Source organism: Leptosomus discolor, chromosome 4 (genome assembly GCF_034619465.1).
Source record: "Leptosomus discolor isolate bLepDis1 chromosome 4, bLepDis1.hap2, whole genome shotgun sequence".
In the NCBI taxonomy this organism is placed as follows: Eukaryota; Metazoa; Chordata; class Aves; order Leptosomiformes; family Leptosomidae; genus Leptosomus; species Leptosomus discolor.
In genome coordinates, this window is record NC_141394.1 from 15,365,356 (window position 1) to 15,388,365 (window position 23,010).

The following is a 23,010-nucleotide window of genomic DNA, read 5'->3' on the forward strand; positions in this document are numbered from 1 at the left end:
AATTCAAGTTGATGAGAGTCTCTGGATATCAAAACTGTGCAGCTTTCTCTCTCCTCTGTGCTCCTGTCAAGCACTGGCACACCAAAGAGAAAGCAGCGCAAGGGGGCTGCTGCATGGTCCACAGTGACCATACAGGCTTTGGACGCCATGGAGAAACATTTCCACCTGTCCAATGGCACATGGCTCCAGCCTGCTCTGTCTCCTTGGAGCTAGAAGATCATGGCTGATGGTGGTGAGAGCATAAAGCCCTGCAAAGGAGCACTGTCTCAGGACGTTGTTCAGCTACACCGAATGCCACCGGCATCAGAACCTAAACACTTCTGAAACTTCTCCCTTATTTTTCACCCACTTCTCCTGAAGCACAGGGGAGTTTTGGGCGGCTGCACAGCAGAGGGAGACAACAAACCCGCTTTTTGTCTGCCTAAGAACACTGTGCGTTTGTTCCCCTGTGTATTAAAGTACAAAGAAACCAGCATGTGGCTCAGAGACTCAGACTTACACAGCTGCCAGGTAACTACGGGTCCTGCGTAATCCAAGTAGGTATGAAACAACCGTGCAACACCTCCAGCCTTAGGTGAAAGCCCAGAGCCTCGTCTATGTGGACAAAGTGATGTGCAGAGCTGCTGGGACTACAAACCCAAAGAAATAGCTGCCTCAATGCCGACTGGAATAAATAAACACAGCAAACCGCTATCAGCCGTAAGCAACAACGGGGCACTGCACACCGAGGGAGCAGTGACATCTTCTATAACACTGGGAACAGAAGAGATGGACAAGACACTGAGTCAACCTATAAACAGATGGACATGTTCTCCTGTAGCACGCTGTGTCCAGATCACGGCAGGAAAAGATAGCTGTGGCAGGTCTTCACGCCCACCTCCCGCTGGAAGCAAAACTGCGGCTGAAGGAGAAGTTGATCTCACCATTTTTGTACTTTCCCCACGCTCCAAACGGCACTATGACAACCGTGCTGTTGTCTTCAGTGCCAAATTGCATTGCCTGAGAGAAGAAACAAATTATCAGCATCAGCATCTTGCTTGGGAAACAAGCGCCTGGCTCCAGGTGGGACAGCACACCCTGAGGCCCAAGAATTCCTTGCCCCTTCCCAGCCCTGATGCTGCATTCTGGTGTGCCCCACAGCTTGCCATAGGACATGCCACCATCCAGAACCCCAGTGAGAAACCAGCCGTTTCGGTCTATGATGACGACATATTCGGCACAGGAATAAACTGCAGTTACGGTCCCACGCAGTTCAGTGGATCGTGAGCTGAGAGAGCTAATTAAAGTGATGCCTGCCAAGGATGCAGCAAGACCCAGGCCGAGGAAAAGGCCAGCTGGCAGGGCTAGTGAACGTGCCTAGTTCAATTCACCCGAATTTGTGGTTGTATACTTGTTTTTTCAAAACCGAACCAAACAAAAAACAACGACAAGCATTTGGTGCCAAGAGAAGCCCTGGCATTACCTGCTCAGTAACAACGTGGGCAGCTTCAGCAGGATCATGGCACTGGTTAATGAAGTCACAGATCTCCTGACTGTTCACCATGAAGTTAATACCGTCTGTAGTAAGGACGAGGAAGCTGTCATCTGCATGATGCAACTGCAACAAAGGCACACAGTATGCACAACGATGGAGCGAGCGCTGCAAGGCAAATGAACTGCCTGCATTTTTTTTTACACTCTGTCGCAAAGCACTTTTTCTGGGTGCTGCGTGCCCTCCTGCCTGCTGTGTAAGGACCACCTGGAACCCCCAACCCTCGACTAGCCAAAGGCTGCCCCTTGAATCCTCAAGCACATCCATCAGCCACACAGACTGTGTTCCCTGGACTGGAGGAGTGTCTTAAGGTGCTTCCAGTTCTAGGAAGCAGCCCTCTGAATACACCGAGGCCAAAAGACCACATCCATACATCACCCAGTAGACAAAACGCTTCCTTCAACTGAGGAGTTCAGGGAAGACATGACAGCACTGCGCTCATCTCCCCAAACCCCTCAGGCCCAGTGGGTGGCATTTAATTAGGGCTGACTGAATCTAAGTTCCCTGGGCGGCGCACTGGGGAAAAAGTCACAAGCAGAATAGGAGCTGAGAGGAGAGCCTTCCTGCAAAAGCAAAGCCAACTGTGCCGAATACCTGCTGGGTGGTTAATTTGTTTTCCAGACAACTACAGAGCTACAGTAAGATGCATGCGACTGCCCTTTCCTCCCCCCCTTCCTCCCAAGTGAGCAAACCTCTACATATTCCACTTTTTTTTCCAACGACAGCCCATCCATAACCCACCCAGTTCTCAGTGATGGTTTCGTATCAGCGTTAACATCACTCATCTGACCACAAGCCCCGAACGGACTAACACCTTTGTATTTCAGTACTGGATATCACGTGTATCTTCTTCCCTCATCCTATATTGCACTGTGATAAATGGGATTTAGAAGTTGATCTGGTTGAATTTCGTATCAGGGCCAGATTCTTTTCTCTCCTATTAATGTTAATCTGAAATGACTTAATTAGAATTGGTCTCCGGTTACTTCACCACAAATAGAAGACAACGCTTGGCCATCAGGCTTCACTTGGGCACATGCCATGTAGGTACCACCACCTCCATCAAACACCTATGATGCCCCTTAGTCCGAACGTTGCTGTCCCCATTAACCAGGCCCTCTTTTACCTGAACCCGTTTTGTTTCTGGCTGGGCTATCACACCACTGTTTTTAAGATCCAAATCTCCTATGCTCCGTGTCATTGCAAGTCTACCATTCACATGAGGTTGTCCCAAACTGTTCCAGGCAACGAAGCCACCGCACTTCCTAATCCTGTCCAGAGGCACAAAAGAAAAAGCGAGTATGAGTTACTGCTTCACACCATCACCCCTGTCTCTATCTGCAACTTCTGTCACTAGCTACTGATGCGGAATGGGGTATGGAGGCCCTAAGCTGGGAGGCTGAGGGTTGGACTTTGCTGTTTGAAGGTCTCCACGGAAGGGATGTGGTTTGGTGGGCTGAGCCCTGACCTGGGAACCATAATGCATTTCCTCAGGTGTTGGCTCTAACTTGGCAGTCTTGGACAAGCCTGAACATGCGGTCACGGCTCTGTACCGAGTCCTAGCTACACTGATCTTACTGGCAAGACAGTTTACGCTCACGCAGGGCTTTCCACATCCCTTGTCCTCTAAATGGAACCACTTTAATTAACTGGAGCTGGGTTGCTTTCTGCCAGCTTGGGGGTGGTCTTGGGGCATTATGTTCAACTCTGCTTTCTCCCAGGCCCAACCCAGCAGCAGAACACAAGCACATCCTGACCAAGGCCGTGCCCTGGGAAGCCACATCATCAGCCAACAGGTACCTTTCCTTCTCCTCCTTTCTTTCTGGAGTATGGTCAATGGTGAGTTTCATGGCCTTTCCCTTTCGACACAGTAGAGCACGACTGTCTCCCACACTTGCCACAACCAGCTCAATACCGTCCCGGAGCAGAGCCACTGTTGCAGTGGTCCCAGAGTTCATCAGAGTTGCTATAAACATCACACCAAAGACAGAGGTTTTAGCACTGCCTCAAAGCACGGAACCATTTATAACAGCAACAGTTTCAATTGGTAAAACAAAGACAACTTGTGCTCTACATTACCAGCAAATAACTGCTTTTAAGTTTAAACTAGATCTACGTATTAAAACAAAATACAGCAAACATGCATGCATGGAGGACTTGGGAGAAAGAGAGGAAGTGGGAAAAGGTAAGTATTTCTGTGCAACAACATGGCTCCATGCAAAGAGGGCAAGTGGAATAAAAGTGGTACAAGGTACAGTGGCCTCTTTTCAGCTTGTAGCAAATAGTTCATCTGTCCCACTAGCTTACCTCAGGTTACATGGTTATCATCCTTATCCCTGGGCACAGCGACTGCAGGGGTAGACCACCATAAAGCTGATGGTTCTTCCCTTCTGTTAGGTGAAGTGGGCAACTGAGTAACAGTAGTTGAAGCTCCACATAGTTCACCAGAAGAGAAAGACAAGATCACTCCTTTACACCAGTCTGTGGCATCCTCCCATTGGTGTTAAGAGTTGTAACAATCTCCCTCTGCTTCCCCCAGCCTCGTCAAGAGACAAAAGGTTCACCCAGAAGGCTGCTGGCTTTTTTCAGAAAGGGACGCTGCTCCCTTTAGACCCTGTCAACTTGCTGGAGGTCCCAGCGCAAAGGTGAAGCTGGATTCTGCCTTGCCTTGTGCCTGCAAACCGATGCAGTCAGCTGGCAGTGGCTTTCTGGGCAATCTGCCCTGGGCACTGGTAGGATCACTTGACAGGGGTGTACTGTGACTGCCTAGAGGGCACACCAGAGCCCAAGGTGCCATCTTCCTTCTTACAGGGTCAGGGAGTGAGCTGAGCTGACTGACTGTGTTCAGGGACCTGCTTGGATTAACTGGTGAAGGTAAATTTAAGGTCCTCGCATTTCAATTTCTACAACACTGGAAAAAAACCAGAAATGCTTGAAAAGGAGAAATGTGAGTCTGCCTATTTCAGAAAAGATCTGTAGTTTTTATCTGCAGTGAAGTAAATGCCAGAAGAACTGTCCAGCTCTCCTTTTCTATTTGCTTTTTGAAAGGAGCATTTTACAGTTGGTATCTTCCCTTCCTGCAAATTATGCAAAGGTAACCCAGTGAGAGGTGCCTGGAAAGCAGTAACTTCTGCCGACTTCAGCTATTACAGTAAAACGTCCGGCCAGCACAAGCTATTGCCTGGAATGCATTTGCATTCACAGCCAATGCAAATCCCCTTGAAAGGCCCTCTGAAGGGCTGATGCATTCTGGGATTCTCCTTTTTTTTCCAGGTCTTAAAAGCAAGCCAGTTTGAGAGGGGGTCTGGGCTAACTTAGGAGTGAGAATCCCCAGTTTTATTCCTGTTTTCATATGACTACCAGTTAAAACATCTTTCCACCACCGCTTCTGCAGAGCTCAGCTACAGCTACACGCCCTCCTACCCCTGGCCCTGCAGCCCTGACCCCGGGGAGGCAGGATGGATCTGAGACAGGACTGCGCATTTGAGCCTGAGGAATGCCAGCCAGCCCCAACTCTGACCGGCTGCCAGCAAACGGCACACACGCCACACGACCCGCTGCAGAAAAGCGAGTGCTCTGGGATCTTGGCGACCTCTTTCCCCAACCCTGTGAGGTCTCAGCACGCCGTAAGTAAAACAGGGTTGGGAGTAAACTGAAGTGCCCAAAGCCCTGAAAGATGCATTGAGCCTTGTTGTGCAGCAAAAGCAGTGAGCTGATGAATCAAAAAAACCTCACAAAACAGTCTAAACTAAGCTTGTGTTATTATTTAAAACAGGTATTATTACTGCAGTGAGGACTTGGTTTAGCCATACACTTAACCAACATGTCAATCGTGAGCATCAACCATGGTGACCTCAGTGAAATCTTGGACTACATTATGGCTGCCATGCAGGCTACAATATTCAAAACTATTTAGATGCCAGTAGCTTCTGACTGTTCAGGTAAGCACTGACATCCTGTTTCTAATTTGAAGCAAGGACTAGTCCAGTGCAGGCTCACTTTGAGGCACATTAAGTAAGTAAGATGCTAACAAGTACCAGTGTGATTAGAAATTTTAGTAGGACCAGTAAAATACCTGTTTTAGCCAACAGTTAAAAGAAGTGAAATGAAGAACCTACGTAAAACTACCTTTTTATTACACAGAAAATACATTTTATTTAGACATTAAAATTAATGCAGAACAACTGCTGCTCTCCCATTTCATTCCTTGGTTTTGGAGCTATGCCGACAAACATAAGCAGTTTCTGAAAAAGTTAAGATCTGTAGTCTTTAATTCATACATGACTGGAAACATTTGGACATTCAGGTGAAGCTGCAACTTTCAAGTGCAAACTCTCAAAGGAAAGAGCCGCCATCACAAAATCAAGGGATGGTACTAAAGAACAAGTCAAGATCTTGTCCAGAATTGTGGTAAAGGTAATAGTGACATGAGCTTTATATACATTTATTAATTAAATAGCACTCCCAGAAAAAGAAATGCTGCTCACACTCCCTTGCTTGGAACCAGTTCATGATGTGGGTAGGGGTGCAAGAACACGGATGTAGCTAGGCTACAAGCATTATGTGATTTCTAGCACAGCTCGAAAACACAGGAATGACGACAGGATAACATTTCTAATGTTTTACTACAACTGCTGCTAGGTTATTTAATAATATCAAAGTATGTTGCATGAGCACATATAGTGGTTTTAACAATTAAAGAGTTTATTTTGTTTTCCTAACAACATCACTATAAAACTAAGATCTTTCAATAGGTTCTTAACACTCACTGGACAACTTTTACTGCAAGTCATCTCAACTAATGTGACAAAGAGGATGTGGGAACCTTCCAGTAGTCCAGGCTAGGAACCGCCGGACTCCTTCACCTGGGACAAAATTAAGCAGATCTCTCTTTCCACTGAAGCCCAGCATATAGTGTCCAGGGCCTCCAGTTCTAGAGCTGCTGACCAGGTACAGTGTCTGCCACAAATAACACGCACACAGAGGCAAATAGGAAATTCACCCAGGGACTTTGTTCAAACAAAATAAACCTGCAACACTGGCGATGAAAGAGTAAGGGCTGCAGAACTGGGATCTCTTGGGTGGGTTTGCCTGTACTGTTTTTGCAGTATAGGAAGTACCTGAGGCTTACACGTGCATCTTTGACCACAGATAAATCAGCCTCGGTATTGCTGGGGAATTGCCACTGTTCTTGCCTTCTTGCTAAAACTGGGACAAACCCACTTTAAATTCAGCCAAAATAAAAGCTACTTTTTTTTTTTTTTTTTTCCCCTGTGGAGGCAAGTGACCAACCAACAAATCAACCAAAGAATTTTATCAATGCTAGAGGACCAGCTGTCTCATACATGGCAAGAGTGGTCACTCTAAAGAACATCTACAGTACAGAATATGGCCCACAGTAATTTATTTATTTTTACATATAATGCAAAAACGGGGAGTTCAAACCAGTGCCAACTAAAATGTGGCCATCTTAAAGGCACTGAATAGAAGTATATGAATTGTTCCGATCCATGGGAAAATACACAAAATAAACACCCCTTTTAATATTGTGATTAATACCTTCTAACTTGATCAGGTAATAATCGGGGGCCCTTGCGTAAAAAAAGGCTGCCTTTGTAATGTTGATGGATTTATGAAATATTTCAGTACAATTTCTGCAGCTCTCCCTTTTCCTCAGTGTTGCAGGTTAACATATTCAAAGAAATAAAAATCATATGTTTGAATGGTAGCTTAAAAAAACAAAACCAAAACCCACTACTCTTTAAATTAAATTATTTTTAAATCACTTTTGCTGTTTGCTCAGCATAGTAAGACTCCAGGAGTGCCTTTCAAACAGAGTTACATCAGTGAATACCTGGCCACATTTTAATAAGATGGCTATTCCAGAAGTGAGTGCCCAGTGTGTTTAGAGCTGGATGCACTGAACATGGCGGTCGATGGAAAGACTCCCTGTTGTTTTCTCCGAGTAGCGGCCTGCAGCGAACAGAAGCAGCAGCAGTACTTTGTAGGACTGCACTAGGCCAGGAGAGGCATTATCTTACATTTCTCCAGAGATGCTCAAATTTCTTCAAGCACATGATTCACTTCCTTATTTCTGTCCTTGTTGAGCAAAGCTACTCAGCCTTTTTTATTCCTGTTTTTATGGTTGGTCAAATATATCAGAAATTCTGTCCATCTGTGTTAACAGTTCTCCCATAGATAATGACATATTTGTTGGACGTGAGCTTCCTTTACTGTGTCCTATGCCTAAGTTTAACAGTGATTTAAAAGTGACTGGATATACTTAAATGTGTGGAAGTGAATGAAAATGCATTTTTGAGGAGATATCAAACACCATGCTTCAGGCATATCTCTAAGCCGTTAATGATTAGAAAGGATTTAGGTGGAGGACAGATTACCCAGATCTGCCTACAGCAAGTTTCTTCTGCTTTTGTGTGAAACAACAGCTACAGATCACTGTCAGAGGGGATACTGGACCAGTCTCCAGCAGGCCAGTACAGCACTAGTGAACTGTACACCAGACACAGTAGCACAGGTACCTGGAACACATACATAGACCTTTTTTTTTTTCTTTTAAATCAAAAGCTCACAGAGAGATGTGGTGCTTGGAGATACGGTTTAGGGGTGTACTTGGTAGAGTAGGGTTGAAGGTTGGATTTGATGACTTCGAAGGTCTTTTCCAACCTGAACGATTCTATGATTCTACGCTATGCATTTTCCATCTATAATTTCAAATATTCTGTAATTGTAAAGTGACCTACAAAGGGCTGTGCCCCTGAAGACATAGCTAGGTGCTCCAACAAGGCACATCTCTAGTCCTGTTAAATTTATGCCATTATATGAGGTTTTTACCCCTTAAATAGTACTATATACAATGTGTCAAACAACATCCATGCAATTTTGGCTACAGGGATTTGTCCCAGGACTTATGATCCTTCAAACACCCAGGCACACAATTTCAAAACCGGTCATGTGTTAGTAGAGACCTGGACATCCTGAACATGCTTTTTTTTTTTTGCAGATACAGTGAAAGGAGTGAACCCTGGCAGGGTCATCTACTGGAACAAGACTAAGCTATTATTTTCCACTTTGTCAGCTATGGCCAGGTTTCCAAAGGAGGTCACTCTTGGGGAGCATCCAGCGTATCCCAGATACCCAGTGTTATACAATCAGCCACCATTTTCAAGATACTTTAGCAACAGTCTTGACTGTCACATCTAGAATAGCCACAGTTAATCAGAAATTTTGCTGGCAAACTGAATCAGTTTGGAAGTAGGCTTCTAACAAGGATACACGCCAAACACTGAAATTTTATGTAACTTTCAAAACAGCAGCAACAACAAAAATATCCACACCGAGCAGTCAACATAGTATTGAATTATTTTAACAACAGATATGCAAAAAGTTTATTTTGTTCAGAAATCCACACTTGTCTTGGCACCCTGTTACTCCACTCTCTGCCTTATAGCTCGATTTTCAGCCGGACAACCAGTCAAGAGCACTGGGCACTTCTGGATCCTATTGGTTCTTGCAAGAGCTTGCAGGTGCTCAGCCTACCTGAGAAACACTGAGTGCTTGCCAGAGCACAGCCCCTGTGGGTGTTTGACAACACTTTTGCCTTCTACTTTGCTTGAACTCAAGCTTTTTTAATGAAGAGGGTTTGTCCAGTATCTTGGTAACTGTTACGTAAATTTGCTGGCATTTGCATTATATTTCATTAAGCAGCACCAGTTAGTTGAGTGATATGAAAAAAAACCTGTCACCAGTTCCAAAATGTCAGCTAGCTGCACAACTTGTCCATGAAGTATTTTTGTTACCCAGTTCTGTAAGTGTCATGTATGAAACACTATAATCAGAAACTGTTTTCAGAATAAGAGGAATATACCAAGTGCAGTTCCAAATCCTTCTCCTCAAATTGCTGCTCTCGCACTTAACAGAGGTCACTTCAACAAGTCAAACCAAGAGCTGTCCTACTAACAAAGGGGCAGGCAGATAGATCTTCACCTTAGTGAAAATGAAAGGTCCTGATCCAGGGAAGCGCATAAGCCTCTATTCAGATGCTTTCTTGAATCTGGGCTTTTAAGAAAACGTATTTGCAAGGAGGCTCTTACATAAAAAGCATATCTGCTGTACTGATGTGTCTCTCATGAGCTCAGTTAGAAGTCAACCCGTAGGCCAAAAGTGACTCTGGACTTTTTTACTTTTTTTTTTTTTTTTTAAAAAAGGATTTCAATATATAAAAAAATAAATGGGATATAACAGGAGAAACTAGCTTTATAGATTTAATCCCCCTTTTTTAAGGGCTGCATTTCAGAACTTAAGACTTTTTTTCCTGATATGCCTATACCTTAGTTTGTACCAGGTAAGAGGAAAGGTGTGTATCTCTCACAGTGCTGCAACAGTCAGGCTACCTGTCCTGCCAGGAGATAAATTTGAGTCTACCTAAATTCATCTAACAGTTAAAGTGCAGGAAGCCACTCCATTACTTGATTGCATTCATTTATTGCTTAAGAAAAGTAGCTTGAGAATACAGTATCACCTCTGTCCCTAGAGGGCTTGTTGGTTTCAAGTCTTTCTTGGAAAGAAAACTTTTACAATTTCTGTTCTTCTGAAGTTACTTCAGTCATTTTGCCAGCACCTACACCAGCACTGGGACAGTGTTTTTGGTGGCTTTTTGTTTCGTTTTGTTTGGTTTGGTTTTTTTCTGTTGTGTTGTGGGGTTTTTTAATTTGGTTTGTTTTGGGTTGGTTTTTTTTTGTGTGTGTGGGGGTTTTTTTTTTTTTTGAAGACTGGCTAAACTGACTCTTAAAATTGTATCACATGGCTGAAGAAACTCCTGTGACAGAACTGGGACAGGGACCTCTATCTCTCTTCCCAAGTTACACTCTATAAGCTCCAGTTGCTGGAACTGGAACTTCAGATGTATTAAGTCTCTAGACACGTACAGAAGAACTTGATTAACAGCCAGGACTGAAGTCTAAAAGGGCTGGTGCCAGCTTTACCACAGCCTTACCAAAGCCAGCCTTGTTTTCCTCTTCACTGCTTTTTTCCCTTTCACACTCAGCTACTCCTGTGATTCTGTTTGTGCAGAAGCAATATCAATTGCATTAATTTTGGCTTACGCTCCTCCTCAGGTGCAGCAGCCAAGTTAGAAAGGGGAACTTTTGCCACTGTTGCTTTTAACCCACAGGAATAAGAGCTTTAAAACAAAACACCAGAAAACCAACCAACCAAACCCAAACACCAAAATCCCCAACAAAAAAACACAAACCAACCCCCCCCTCCAGGTTTCTTGTACAGTAAAGTTACACTCCTTGCAAATCTACATCACTCTTTGCTACCGTGACAAACACTTTCCTTGACAGAATCACATTAAGACAAATTCATTGATTATGCTAACATTCACATTAACTCCCCCAGGAAATTTAGACTTTTTATAGCTTTTTCATTTTAAGGAGGTAAAGCATAATTGTTTCATTTGCAGTAAGTGATCAGAGCAAAATCCTATGTTAAGTAAAACTTTTCAAGCATTTTTCTGGACATTTTACTACAAAACTACTGAGCAAATAAGAAAAACCTTATTCTCCATGCCCATACCAATAGAGTATTTTTTTACCTACCATCAGCAGACAGATGAGCGTGCCTTTCATATGCTTTGTTTATTTCTAGAAAAGCTTTGTTCAAAACATTTTCCAAGTTCTCCTCCTCAGCAAGAAATTCTCTGGAAACAGACAAGCAAACAAAAAATTAAACTTCTTTCCATAGAAGTCTTGATAGTCTTGATCAGTCTCTTTCATAGCCTTATCTCCTCCCTGCATACACTGAATAATGCTGGATTTCAGTGAAAAGGGAATAGGACTTACTAGTGACCTGCACTGGAAGCATAATCCTGTACCTTCGCAAATACATAAATTCCTCTTCCAACACCCAGGGGTGACAGAGATACAGAAGAGTATAAGCAAGCTGTAGGCCAGCAATCACAGTGACCCCATCTGAAAACAGCCAATTCACACTCTCTCTGTGTTCCCAGTCCTTCCTGGAAGGTGGGTACAATCCTACTTTCTTCTCATCTTGGTGGGCTTGCTCAATGGGCAGGCACCAGAGCAAGTGGTTCATAGCATGTTCACCATCATGGAGTGTTCCAGGCCAGCCTTCCTGCTGTCCTGTTGGGCTAGGCGGCTATATAACCTAGGAGGGCTAGTGACAATGTGCAACCCACCGATTCCCTTTCAGTCCTAAGGAAGGAATCTCCACTAACTCATTTGACACTGATTCACTTGATGCATACTTACTTAATATATTTTTCCATGTACTTATCACAGAAGTCTGCTGCGGCTGCCCCGCCATGTCCGTCGTATACCGCAAAGTACAGGACATCCTCCGTCAGCTGAGCATAATCAAACCGGTCTTCATTTTCCTTACGCTTCCCAATATGGCTAGCACAGCCCACATTGGCCAGGCTGACTTTTGGAATCGGCTTCCCATACTTTATGCTTGGTGGGAGGAGAATAGGTTCATCAATGCGATTGTCCCAGATGCCAAAGGTATCCCATGTGGTAGGTCGTCCGCTGCCGTCTGAATCGAAGCGCGAAGCACGGCGCTCGGAGGTGGAGCTGTAGCAAGCGGCTGTCGGACGCTTCTCGTCTTGCAAGAGGCGGGACGTCAGCACGGCTCTCCTTCGTACTTGATACCCTCCGTTTCGTACCAAATTAATTAAAGTAGCTGTTGACATAACTTGTCTTCACAGAGATTCGTAGGAATAAAAGATCAGGAATAAAAGATATGCAGCTGCTGGAATGTCTTCGAGAATAAAGAGAAAACTGATCAGGAAACAAGAAGGGGAATTTTCAGTTACATCATTCAGGAAACAATGTCACCTCGGAGCCCGCTAATCATGCCTAGCATAGCACTGCCTAGAAGAAACTACAGAGCGATCTGCATGACTCACCGAGAAACAATCCTACACAGACCAGCCCACACCTAATGGGAAGTACTGCAGAAAAATCAATGTAAGGCATTTCTGCTGGCCATCTGCATAATGATATCCTGAATTTTCAAAGGTTGAAGAGGTTGTGATGGAGCAAATGAGAGTGATAATGATTTTGTTCCATGTCAGCTACATTACAAGTATGTGAAAACAGGAGGTAAAGTCATGAAAATGAGCTTATCATGCATGCTCTTCAAACAATTGCTGAAATACTCGCACTGTGCTCCCAGAGGGAGAGGCAAGAGATATTTGCTTAGATTTTAGGGTTTTATCTGCACACGATATTCAGTTCTGTCACATTTATTGAGGATTTGAACAATACTTTTCAACACAGACCTGTGAAGCGAATTGTGATTTTCTTCAGCTAGCTAAGAACAACCACTGAGACTGTATCCATGAACGTACACAATTGCGCACACAAACCTCCCCGCCAAAAACCCCACGCAGCTCTTTGCTGTTTTGTCTGGCCTGAAGTTCTCTGCCACCTAACCCTGAAATGGACCTCCCTTGGCTAACACAGGAAAGCAAGATCTTCTACCGGCTTCTCAGATCTCTTTTCCAGCCCAGATAAATGGCCCAGCACAGATAAAAATTCACTAATGATGACTCATCTAGCATGCTGAAAAATGGAGAAAGCCTGGCTTATTTAACCTTTTGTAGAGTAACACCCAATTTGATGAAAGTCCAACAGGCCGGGATGCAGTTTGTAGTAAGTCCATGTTGGTGCACCAGAGTAATTTGAACTGGACCATCAGATCACCATAACTAACCACACTAAAATTTAAGTGAGCAATTTCTAACTTAATCACTCAAAGTTTGCTGAAAGCGAAATTACAAGTGAAAGGTATTATATGCCATAATAAAGGAATTAAAAATATGGAGGCTCATGGTGAACGAAAAAAAAAGACAAGACAGCAGGGTGGTCAGACATAATCAAGCAGCAAAGAGCAACACGTGTACCCTAGAGACACTGTAATTCTGGGCAGAAGGAGTGCCTTGCCATTGTATTTTCCCCATGCCAATCACAACTGCATCTGTAGATTTGAAATATTTGTTAAAACTATATTTTTTAATTACCATACAAAATCCAGGTGCTTGCAAAAACACGCAGTCAAAGGTAACTTAAGTGGTTGCTTTAGAAAAGGGCTGTGACATGAGCTTCCTGGGGGCCTCCATTAAACCTGTCATTCACGGCTCAAAGCATTTCCTTTAGATTCTCCTGGTTTACTTCTCATGCAACTCTTAGATGAAGAGAGGTTTCTCTGCTTAGCACTTAGAGAGTAACTGTCAACTTGATAAAAGGCCAAACGTGCTGGGAATCCCCGTTGTTGCACCAGGCAAATGTGGGCTAGGCTACCAGGTGAGTGGAACTGACCACTTGGAATTTTAAGATTTTCCATTTTATTGTGGGGTGACAGCAACACCACATCCTTATTTCAGTATACTTACAGGTATTTTAAAACTGATTCACATTGAGTTGCTTTTTCTCTTCTGTTACCCTTGACTCATAACAAGAGTATGTTAACCTCCTTCTGTGAAACACAGCACAACCAAATGGAAAGCCTGCCAATTAACAAAACCCACACGTGGTTTCCCTTCGTTCAGCTTGAAAGAACATGAAATGTTAGCTGTATTGATTTCCCAGTATTGACAGCATAAATCAGAGGATTAATCCAAAATCCAAGGTAATGAATGCATGTGTTCCCTACCAAATTCAACTCTCAAAAGGCCTTTTTTTCCAGGTAAGTGTTATACTGACAACTGTTTCATTTTTCAAGCGTCTCTGCAAGTCAGGGGTAGAGGAACCTGATCTTTAGTTTCTGTGATGTCAGTAGTTGTGCTTTCAGTTGAACATACAACAGTCTGTGCTTTTGTAACTGCTGTTTGCAAACAAAGGGCAAGCACTATCTGGGCAAAACACGACAGAGGTATTGAAAAGGGGGGCACTGGTGTTAAAGCCAAAGTCCAAGATAGCCAGTTGTGGATGGAAATCTGTTTTGAGGTGCTCCATCTGCTCCTGTTAATCTGTACACAATTAACTTTAAAAAATAGCTCCTGAAGAAAGACACAGGAATACAATGTTTAAAGGAAATGAGCTGAGCAATTAAACTGTAGTTCAACATGCATGGTGTCCCTTTTAGAGGCTGGCTGCTTCTAGGCAGATGGGAATTTTCCAGACTGCGAGAAGGGGAAAAAAAAAAGAAACCCGGAAGGAAGAGAAGGCATGCCTGCTGCCCCAGGGGATTAAACGTATTTAAAAAGGAATTTAAAGTGCTGAACACGTATAAATGCACTTGCCTTGCATGCTTTCCAAACCCCACAGATGTGGGCAGTACTTACAGTATGTTTCTGTATGTTAAACTCCTCTTAAATCAGGAGTTTTTTTAAATCTGTGGCAATATAATCTCACACCCTGCCTGGATAATAAACTGCACAGACAGCAGCGATGTAGAGGTTTCTGCCGCTGCTTACAAATTACGGATTAGTACACAACGGACCGGCTGAGCTAGGACGGGTTTATTCCGCGTATACAAAAGCCGTGCAGTGACGTTAGGCAGCGCCGCTGGCGCCTCTGGGGAAAGGCGGGTGTAACCCGCACACATCTCCGCTCCAACGCCAGCCCCTCCGCGGTGGCAGAGGTGTCTCTGCCGCGGTCTTCTCCTCCCAGCTGCGGCGAAGGGGTCGGCAGAGCCGTGCGGGCAGGTCCGAGGCCGCTCCTCGCTTCCCCGCCGCCGCCTTTGTGCACGGCGGCCGTGCGGCCTAACGGCGAGAGCGCGGCCGGCCCCGGCCCCGGCCGCCACGCCGAGGCGGGCGAGCAGGGCAGGCGCCCCGCGCAGCCGCCGCGGCTGGAGGGGAGGGACGGCGGCGAGGCGCGGAAGGCAGGTGAAGCCCCCAGCCCCGCGAAGTGGCCCGCGGCGCTGCCACTGCGGCCGCTTGCCCGGAGACCGCCCGCGTTCGCCGGTTTCCTCCCTCCCGCCCGCTACTCCCGCCGCAGCCGCGCTCGCCGCCCTCCCCCGCCGAGGCTCGGGAGGCTGCACCTGCCGCCGGAAGGGACCGGTGTCGGCAAGCGGGAGCAGCGCACGCCTCCTCCCCAGGCCTGGCTCGCTGCCAGCCGCCGCCCGAAGCCCCGCGCCACCCACCCCGTTCCCCTCGGGAGGGAGAAGTTTCCGAGCCCCACATCCCCACCCCACTCCCCGCGCCGGCCGGGGGCGCCCCCCACTTCCTCGTCCCCACTCCAGGCCCCAGGCAGCCTGAGCCATGAAGGGGGCCCGGCGCGAAATGGTGTGGCATGGCGTGGCCGCCAGGCTGCCTCGGGGGACGGGATCGGCCCGGGGGTGCGGTGGCCCTTACCTCCTCCCGCTCCCGGACAGCCAGCGGCGAGCTGCGCCCTCAGCGGTGCGAGAGCGGCGCCTCCCCCGACCAAGGCTCCCGAGGCGCGGGGCCCGCTGCCGCCCGCTGGCTTTTCCCCCGGCCCCGCCCCGCCCCGCCGACCGGCCGGAGCCCCCCGGGCCAATCGGGCGGCGGCGGGGGCCGTCCCGCCGCGGCCCTGCCCCCCGCCGTCCCCAATGGCGGACGCCGTGGCGGCCGAGCCTCCCCCCCCGCCCCCGCCCCGCCCCGCCCCGCCCGCCGCGAAGGAGGCCCGAGGCGGGGGGCGGCGGCGGGCAAGGCAGGAGAGGCGGGAAGCGGGCGGGAGGCGGGCGGGCAGCCGGGGAGCAAGGCCCTCGGGCGGCTCTCGCTGGGGGTGGTGTGGCGGCCCCGCGCCTGCCTTTCCAGCGGAGGCGGCTCTTGCTTGTCTCCGTCCTCCCCCTCGCAGGGGTGAGGGACCGGAGGAGGAGGGAGAGCGGTATGGCCTTGGCCGAGGCGAAGGCGTCGGGCTGTCGGCGCTGCCCTGGCGGTGTCCCAGCACAGCCCCCTGTTCACCCTCCGCCGCCTTCCTCACCCCGCGGAGCCGGTGCCGGCCGGGGTAAGGCGGGCCCGCAGGCTGCCTCCGCAGCGGCTGTGCCCGGGCTTCTCCAGAGGGCCTGGGCAAAAGGGTTTGTGTTGTTAGGTGAAACCGGGGCCTCAGGTTTAAAATACAGCTGGGTGTGCTGCTGCAAGGCGTCTGTTCCCGTGAAAAAACCCTGCCGCCTCCTTCGCAGTTGACCCGTGTCCAAACGGCAGTTTAAAGAAACCATTTGCATTCGCAGGGCGCTGTGCTACTGACAGTCTCCGACCTTTGACGCAATTTGGCAAATCGGATGACTCTAATTACAAAGCCTTTCAAGCGCACTGTCCCATTGACCTCATTCTGCCCACTAGAGACAGGAGTGCTTGAAAACAGGAACCTGAAGAGAAAAATGTGAGCCAGCGTAGTTTCCCTAAGAGCTCAAGGATGTCACTGTCAAGTTTATCCCAGATATTCGTGAAGTAAGGAAGTTTTGGGGGGGTTTGTTTTGTGTTTTGGTTTTGTTTTGTTGGGTTTTTTTAATTTCCAGAGCATTATCTCATCTAACTTTTCTTTGTGATTGATGTTACCTTATAAAAAGCCCTTTAAACTGTGTTACTGGACCTGTAGGCCTGACGATTTCAATTTCCCGACTACGGACTTCACAAAGGCACCAATATTTCAGGAAACCAAGTTCTTTGGTCTCCTGACTGAGTACAGAGTCTTAAAAACTTGGACCTACATATCTATATCTAGCGCTGTTATTAGGTGGCATCTGTAGTCTGTCAGAGACACCATTAATATTTATCATCCACTGCAGTGTCATATTCACGGGGTTCTGAACAAAGCTTGATGTCAGCTGTCTCCCTTCTGTATTCAGTAGGGGCCAGCCAAGCTGTCCTAGTGCCCACTGTATGATATGCCTTGACTGCAAAATCCATCGGCTTCTGGCCAGAAAAGCAGCAAGAAAACCCCTTAGAGCTCTCGATGTACAGGTCTGCTTGTAGAAGAAGGGGTTAGGTAAGCACGGTATCACCTACCAGATTGTTCTGGTTTGCAAATGTGTGGTGTCCCACTCAACATGTGGAATGAAATTTGGCTCTGTGAGCAACGCTGTCATTTGTCACTGCAGACTGTTCCCTGGTTCACGTTTGTCCTCAGTGAGACAAAGGAAAAACAATGCTCTGTGGAAACAGCTCTCCTGGCATCGGGCAAAGAGCGGCAGTTCTCCCGAGCAGAAGTGATCCATACAAAAGTGTACCCAAACCAGCACAGTGATTTATCAGGAATGAGAACAGTACGTTACCCTCTAAAACAGGTATTGCTGTTTACAGAGCGATACCAGCAGGGGCTTCCCAGAAGTGCCAGGGACTTTTAGGCACAAGTTCTGAGAGACAATTTCTGCCCTTGATAGTTTGCAGTGAAGGCCAGCATGGAAATTATAAATGTTTCATGCTGAGCCTCCATATGCAGTGGAGCCACTCTTATATCTGCAGGGTTTTGGAAGTAAGTGGAAGGCAGCTGAAGACGCAGCAGCAGTAATTTTGAGGTGGCAGGAGAAAAGAGGCAGCAGGCGTAAGAAGAGCTTTGTGAGAAGGCAGCAGGGTTGAGGATGAAGCCAGGGCACAACGGCAAGTATCTGCAGGGGAATAGGTGGTGGGGCAGGGCAGGGGGGAGAGGCAATGGTGCAGCACTTGGTACTTTGAGGGGCCTCTGACAGCACGTGGAAGACAGGAGGCAAAAAAATTCAGGAACAGCAAGGCCAGGAACTTGTATTATGCAACATTTGTTTTCAACTGCAAACAGTTAATTTGGACATTCCGCTTGCTTTTTTTTTCCCTAAAGGATGAGTTAAGTTTTCTAGATTCCAGCTCTCCTAACAAGGAATTTCTGCTTCTGCAAGATTATCTTTCTCGCTCTTTTCTGTCTTACTGCCTCTGGTTTTTCTTCCCCATCATGTTCCTGACACTTCCATCCCCTGCTGCCCATTCTGCTTTATTCTGTTATTTTCCTTCACAATTTGCACGTATTTTTCTGTGATTATTTCTCTCCTGCTACCTCTCTTCCCTTTTTTACTCATCCTTCTTTCCTGCATGCTTCTGTCTTTGGATTCTAAAACCTTAATTGACTGCCTCATGTGACTGGAAAACAAACCAAACTCAAACTGCGGAGGGCAGGGGGAGGTTGGTTGCCGGTGTGCTAGCATGCTGTCCTGCCCAGCATTGTAACTGAACACACAGCAGCTGTGATTCTTGGGTGGGTGGAAAAGAAATGTCCATTGTAATCCCCATGTATTAGATTTCAGATCAAGCTAGAAACGCAAAATAAACTGGTTCTGAACACTGTGCTTTTCTCACCAGCACGATGCGCTCTGTAACGCCTGACATTATGAGTGGGAGAACTTTACTTCTTCACTATGCTTTCTATCCTCGTAAGTGAAGAATTGTTCTCTACGGTACACTCCTAGCTCATTATCTCTCTGTACTCCCTAGGTTTGCCAGCAGATCACAAGACACCAGAAAACATCCTGTGGCTGTGCTGAAGGGAAGCAGCCACCCTCTTAACACTGACCTTAAATAATTGGCAATAGCTGTCATTTTTTGCGGCACTTTTCAAAGGCAGCCCTTCAAACTCAGGTGGGCTAACACGGGCGAGGCATGCGTGGCTGCTGTCAGGCCCTAAGTGCGCTGAGAAGCTCTGCAGGCTCTGCCCCTGCCATGGGCATTTGGCTGCCTGTGCCCGTGGCCAGCCCTGGCACGGCCCAGCTGTCAGCACGGACCTTGGTGCTAGGAAAGGAGCTGTGGGAAACCTTATTGGGGATCTCTGTCCCTTGGCTTGGGAGCCGAATTTAAGCTCAGGCCCTTGCCCAAGCTATGCTGTAGGTACGCCCGTGTCTGGCCCTGTACCTCGCTGATCCTGTCCTTCCCTGGCTGATGTAACTTCCTGGCTTGACCTCGAACCTCTCTTGTCTCTGTGGTCAGGCTTGGTGGTCCTCGGACCATGGCTGATCCCTGTTGCTGTCATCAGCTGGCCTGGCTCTCCTTGTTTGGGTGCTGTGGGGCTGTCAGTGAGGTCCCTGCCTGCCTCACCATCACTGTTATCCCTGGCTTGCCTGCCCTGGCGGAGCAGCCGTGCTTCTCCTTGCTGACAAGGACTGCGCACAGTCCTCAGGGTGTGGGTGAAAAGTGGCTTCCTTCTTCTGGGGAAACATGCTTCTTGGCACTCTTGACAGGTATTGCCCTTGCATAAATAATAACGGTGTTAACACTGAAACACGACCAAGAAAGCTAATAAGCTTTCTGATTAGAAACAAGAAATAGAAAAGTGAAACCACATTATTTTTGGCACTGTTCAAATGACAGTTGACAATGCCTAATTCTCAAGCTTGTGCTCTATACTTGCACAGGTGATGTGACACCCCCTGTGTGCTTAGACTTTAGGATATGATAGCCTTGTTTCTTCCAGTTATCTTACTCAACAAGTTTCTGTCTGATTTGGGATCATGACTTACACAGAGACAGAAGGCATTCTGAAACAGGGTGGTTACGGTGCAACTTAAGCAGATTCCCAGGGGTGCCCAGCTCAGAATGCTGGCTCTAAACCAGTTCTCATTCAAGAGTCAGCTGCACATCTGTTGCCACAGGACTCCTCTCAATTCAGATGACATGGCTTGCTTCTGTCCTGGTAAAGATGGAAAATAAACTCTTATAGCTAAAATGCTACACATTCTGGAAAGGTCAGATCAAAAGCATGCCTAGAGAATTGGGTGTAGTCATTAAAACAAAAATCGTGGTTTTGTCCTTAGTGATCCCAGGTGTGGTGAGTTACTCTTGGCTGGCCACCAGGTGCCCACCAAGCCGCTCTGTCACTCCCCCTCCTCCGTGAGCAGCGCCAGCACTGCTCAGCAGTAGCCAAAACACTGGTGTGTTTTCAACACCGCTCTGACTACAAATAGAAAGCACAGCACTATGAGGGCCACTATGGGGAAAGTTAACTACATCTGACCCAGACCTAATATGCCATGTTTTCTGAAAGTAAAAAAAACAGGTTGTTTTGTTTATCCTAAAACTTCAAATGACTTTTGTGTATTCAGGCAGTTTATTTGGAAACAGAGAAAAGGGTTTTGATGAGCTTTTTGTGCCTCTAGCAAAGAATCTGTTCTCTTAAATGCAGGAAAAAGTGAGTTAGAACAGAATGTTCTTAGCCTTCACATTGTGCCTTTGGCATGCTCCATTTGCAGCATTTTAGCTGTGCAAATTGAATTTGTCCTTGAACAATTGTGAAGTATCATAAATTAGAAATTGTGATACTTCAAAACATTAGGATGTCAGACATGCTAACTTTGTATTAGAGATACCTAGTTGGAAAAGCTGATCTCTGGAATGGCTGCGCAGCAGCACAGCCGATTTCATTTCAGTGACGTGAATTCAGTTTTACAGAGATAATATCCCAGATCAGAATTCAGTCGTCTGTCTGCTGAGACGAACCCCAAGCATATTTCTATCGTAACAATTAAGGAATGTTCCCATTGACCTTTGAAGAGCTGTCGTAATTTGATAGCAGGAAATTATTCCAGCTTTTGAATATGTGGCAAATATTTTAAAGCAGGCTTTAAAGTGGTTTCCTTAGCAACCACTCTTCATTAGCGATCGATGCATGCTAGTAAGTATCCTGCTGGGTTTGGATCAGCTTTGCAATATTAAAGACACTTGCTTAAAACACTGCCAGGTCATGCACAGTTCCTTGCTGTCCAACAGCCCTGGAGCTAGAGGGAGGCTCACCGCCTGCCAGGCTTTTTTCCAGACGTACAAGGACACACCTCTCGGTGGAGAGCTGCCATAGGCGTCCCGATGGGTGGAGGAGCTGGCCCCGCTCACTATTGGCTGCTCTCTCATCCAGCAACTGTGAGGAAGGGGGTTTATTTCTCATTCATCTACCCCTCTGCCCCCTGCCTCCAGAAAATGCTAGTGAGTTGTGATTCCCTTGTAAAGATGTATCAAGCACAGCTCTTAACTGAACACAGCTCGTATTCTTTTTTTTTTCTTTCTTTTATCTCAAGCATCTAGGGCATCAGATAATTTATCCTTCGATTCCATATTCAGTATTTATGAACAACAGGAATGTAAAGCCATTAGCAGGGTTAATGGTGGAGAATTGGGAGGTGTCATTGATATAAAGAAGCACCTCTTCTGCTCTCCTTCAAAGCTTTACAGTTATTTATTTGTTCTCATTTGGATTGCCTTCCCTATTTGCTATGGACATCTGGGACTTAAGGCAGCTTTAGCAGAACTGACCTGAGAATCTTAAAGAAAAGAAACGCTGCTCCGGGGAAATGTATTTAACAGTGATCCTAATGGAGGGCATTTGCCTGACATTTGTCATCAGCTCTGTGAGAGCCTGATCAGATGCCCCGGCACCACTGGGGTCTCTAGGGACAGACTTCTCTCTGTTTCTGGCTGGAAGGTCAGAGCTTGTTCCTGCTGCCGTAGAGTCAGAAGGAATAAGAGTCATATTCACCTGATGCTTTCTCACTTTGTGCCTTTGTTACCTTGGGATTTGGTTGCTGCAAAGCCTCTATGTGAGTCTTCTCTCTAAAACTGCTCAGAGGCACAGAGGCAGATCTAGTGTAGCACGTGAAAACTGCCCACCGTGCCCTCGGGGCGGACAGTGCTGAGTATGGTGAGTTCTTTCACTCTGCCCTGGCACCCAGGAGGTCTGTGTTTCTGTGTGCAGTGCAGGGGAAGTGCCAAGTCCTACTGACAGACTCCTAAACGAATTAATACGGGTGTTGCTTTGAGAGACAGGCAGCTTCTCTGGCTTCTGTGCCTGAGCTAAAATTGGAGCAGGTATTCCAGAGGGAAGAACAGGGACTGCTAGTGCCCGTGTCTCTGACAGTCACTGCATTATTGGTCTGAAACAGCCAATGTCTGTTGACCTTCAGAGCCGGGCTGTTGTGGCCTTCCTTGAGTGACTTGGAAAATAGTGTGGTAACCCCTGCCAAGCATCCTTTAAGAGTAAGAGTATTCTGATACTTGTGTTTCTTCAGGAATATTCCTGCTCTGTAGGAATATCTTCTTGCTTGACCGTGCTTTTCTTTCTGTAACTCTCAAGAGAAATGCTTTTCTAGAACTTACAGAGAAAAAGAAAGCGCTTTTTGACAGTGGTTGCTAATTTGTTTTTAAGGCAGAAATCAGCAGAAGTTTCTGAAGATAGAAATCACAGAGAAGTCAGCTCACGTGACCCAGTCTGTGACATTACTGTACTTAGTAGCAGGTTTTTTTCCAGTTGATGCTGTACTCCTCTTTGCTTAGTTGTTGTCAATACAACCACTGCTTGCTATTATGGAAAGGGTTACTACTACATCCCTCAAACAGGAAGAATAGGATAATGGGCATTCAGCACTATAAATCCATGCCTCTTCTGTGAGACAAAAACGGAGGCAATATTCAAGTTAAAATGCATGTTTGTAAAAAACCAAAAAGCACAGGGCCCATATGCAAAACAAAATCCTGTAGCATCATTTTGTAATGTAGATGATTTCATTAAATCTTGTGTTTACAGGTGAAC

The 23,010-nt window shown here is 46.6% G+C and overlaps 1 protein-coding gene across 1 annotated transcript; it reads right to left on the reverse strand.

Moving 5' to 3' along the window:
* Positions 1–867: 867 nt before the first annotated feature.
* On the reverse strand, positions 868–12,263 carry PPM1K (protein phosphatase, Mg2+/Mn2+ dependent 1K). Its single transcript, XM_009954372.2, has 6 exons — positions 11,824–12,263; positions 11,152–11,252; positions 3,332–3,497; positions 2,658–2,802; positions 1,463–1,597; positions 868–999 (listed from the first exon to the last, which is right to left on the reverse strand). Exons 1-6 carry the CDS (start codon positions 12,261–12,263, stop codon positions 868–870), a joined length of 1,119 nt encoding a protein of 372 aa, XP_009952674.2.
* Positions 12,264–23,010: the final 10,747 nt, after the last annotated feature.

What these genes read in the sequence shown, in the direction of transcription:
- PPM1K (XM_009954372.2), bottom strand. Translation starts at nt 12,263, where the DNA reads ATGTCAACAGCTACTTTAATTAATTTGGTACGAAACGGAGGGTATCAA. An exon ending in CGCTCATCTGTCTGCTGATG is followed by an intron (nt 3,498 to 11,151) that starts GTAGGTAAAAAA and finishes TGATGTTTATAG; the next exon opens with CAACTCTGATGAACTCTGGG. An exon ending in CCCACGTTGTTACTGAGCAG is followed by an intron (nt 1,000 to 1,462) that starts GTAATGCCAGGG and finishes TTCTTCTCTCAG; the next exon opens with GCAATGCAATTTGGCACTGA.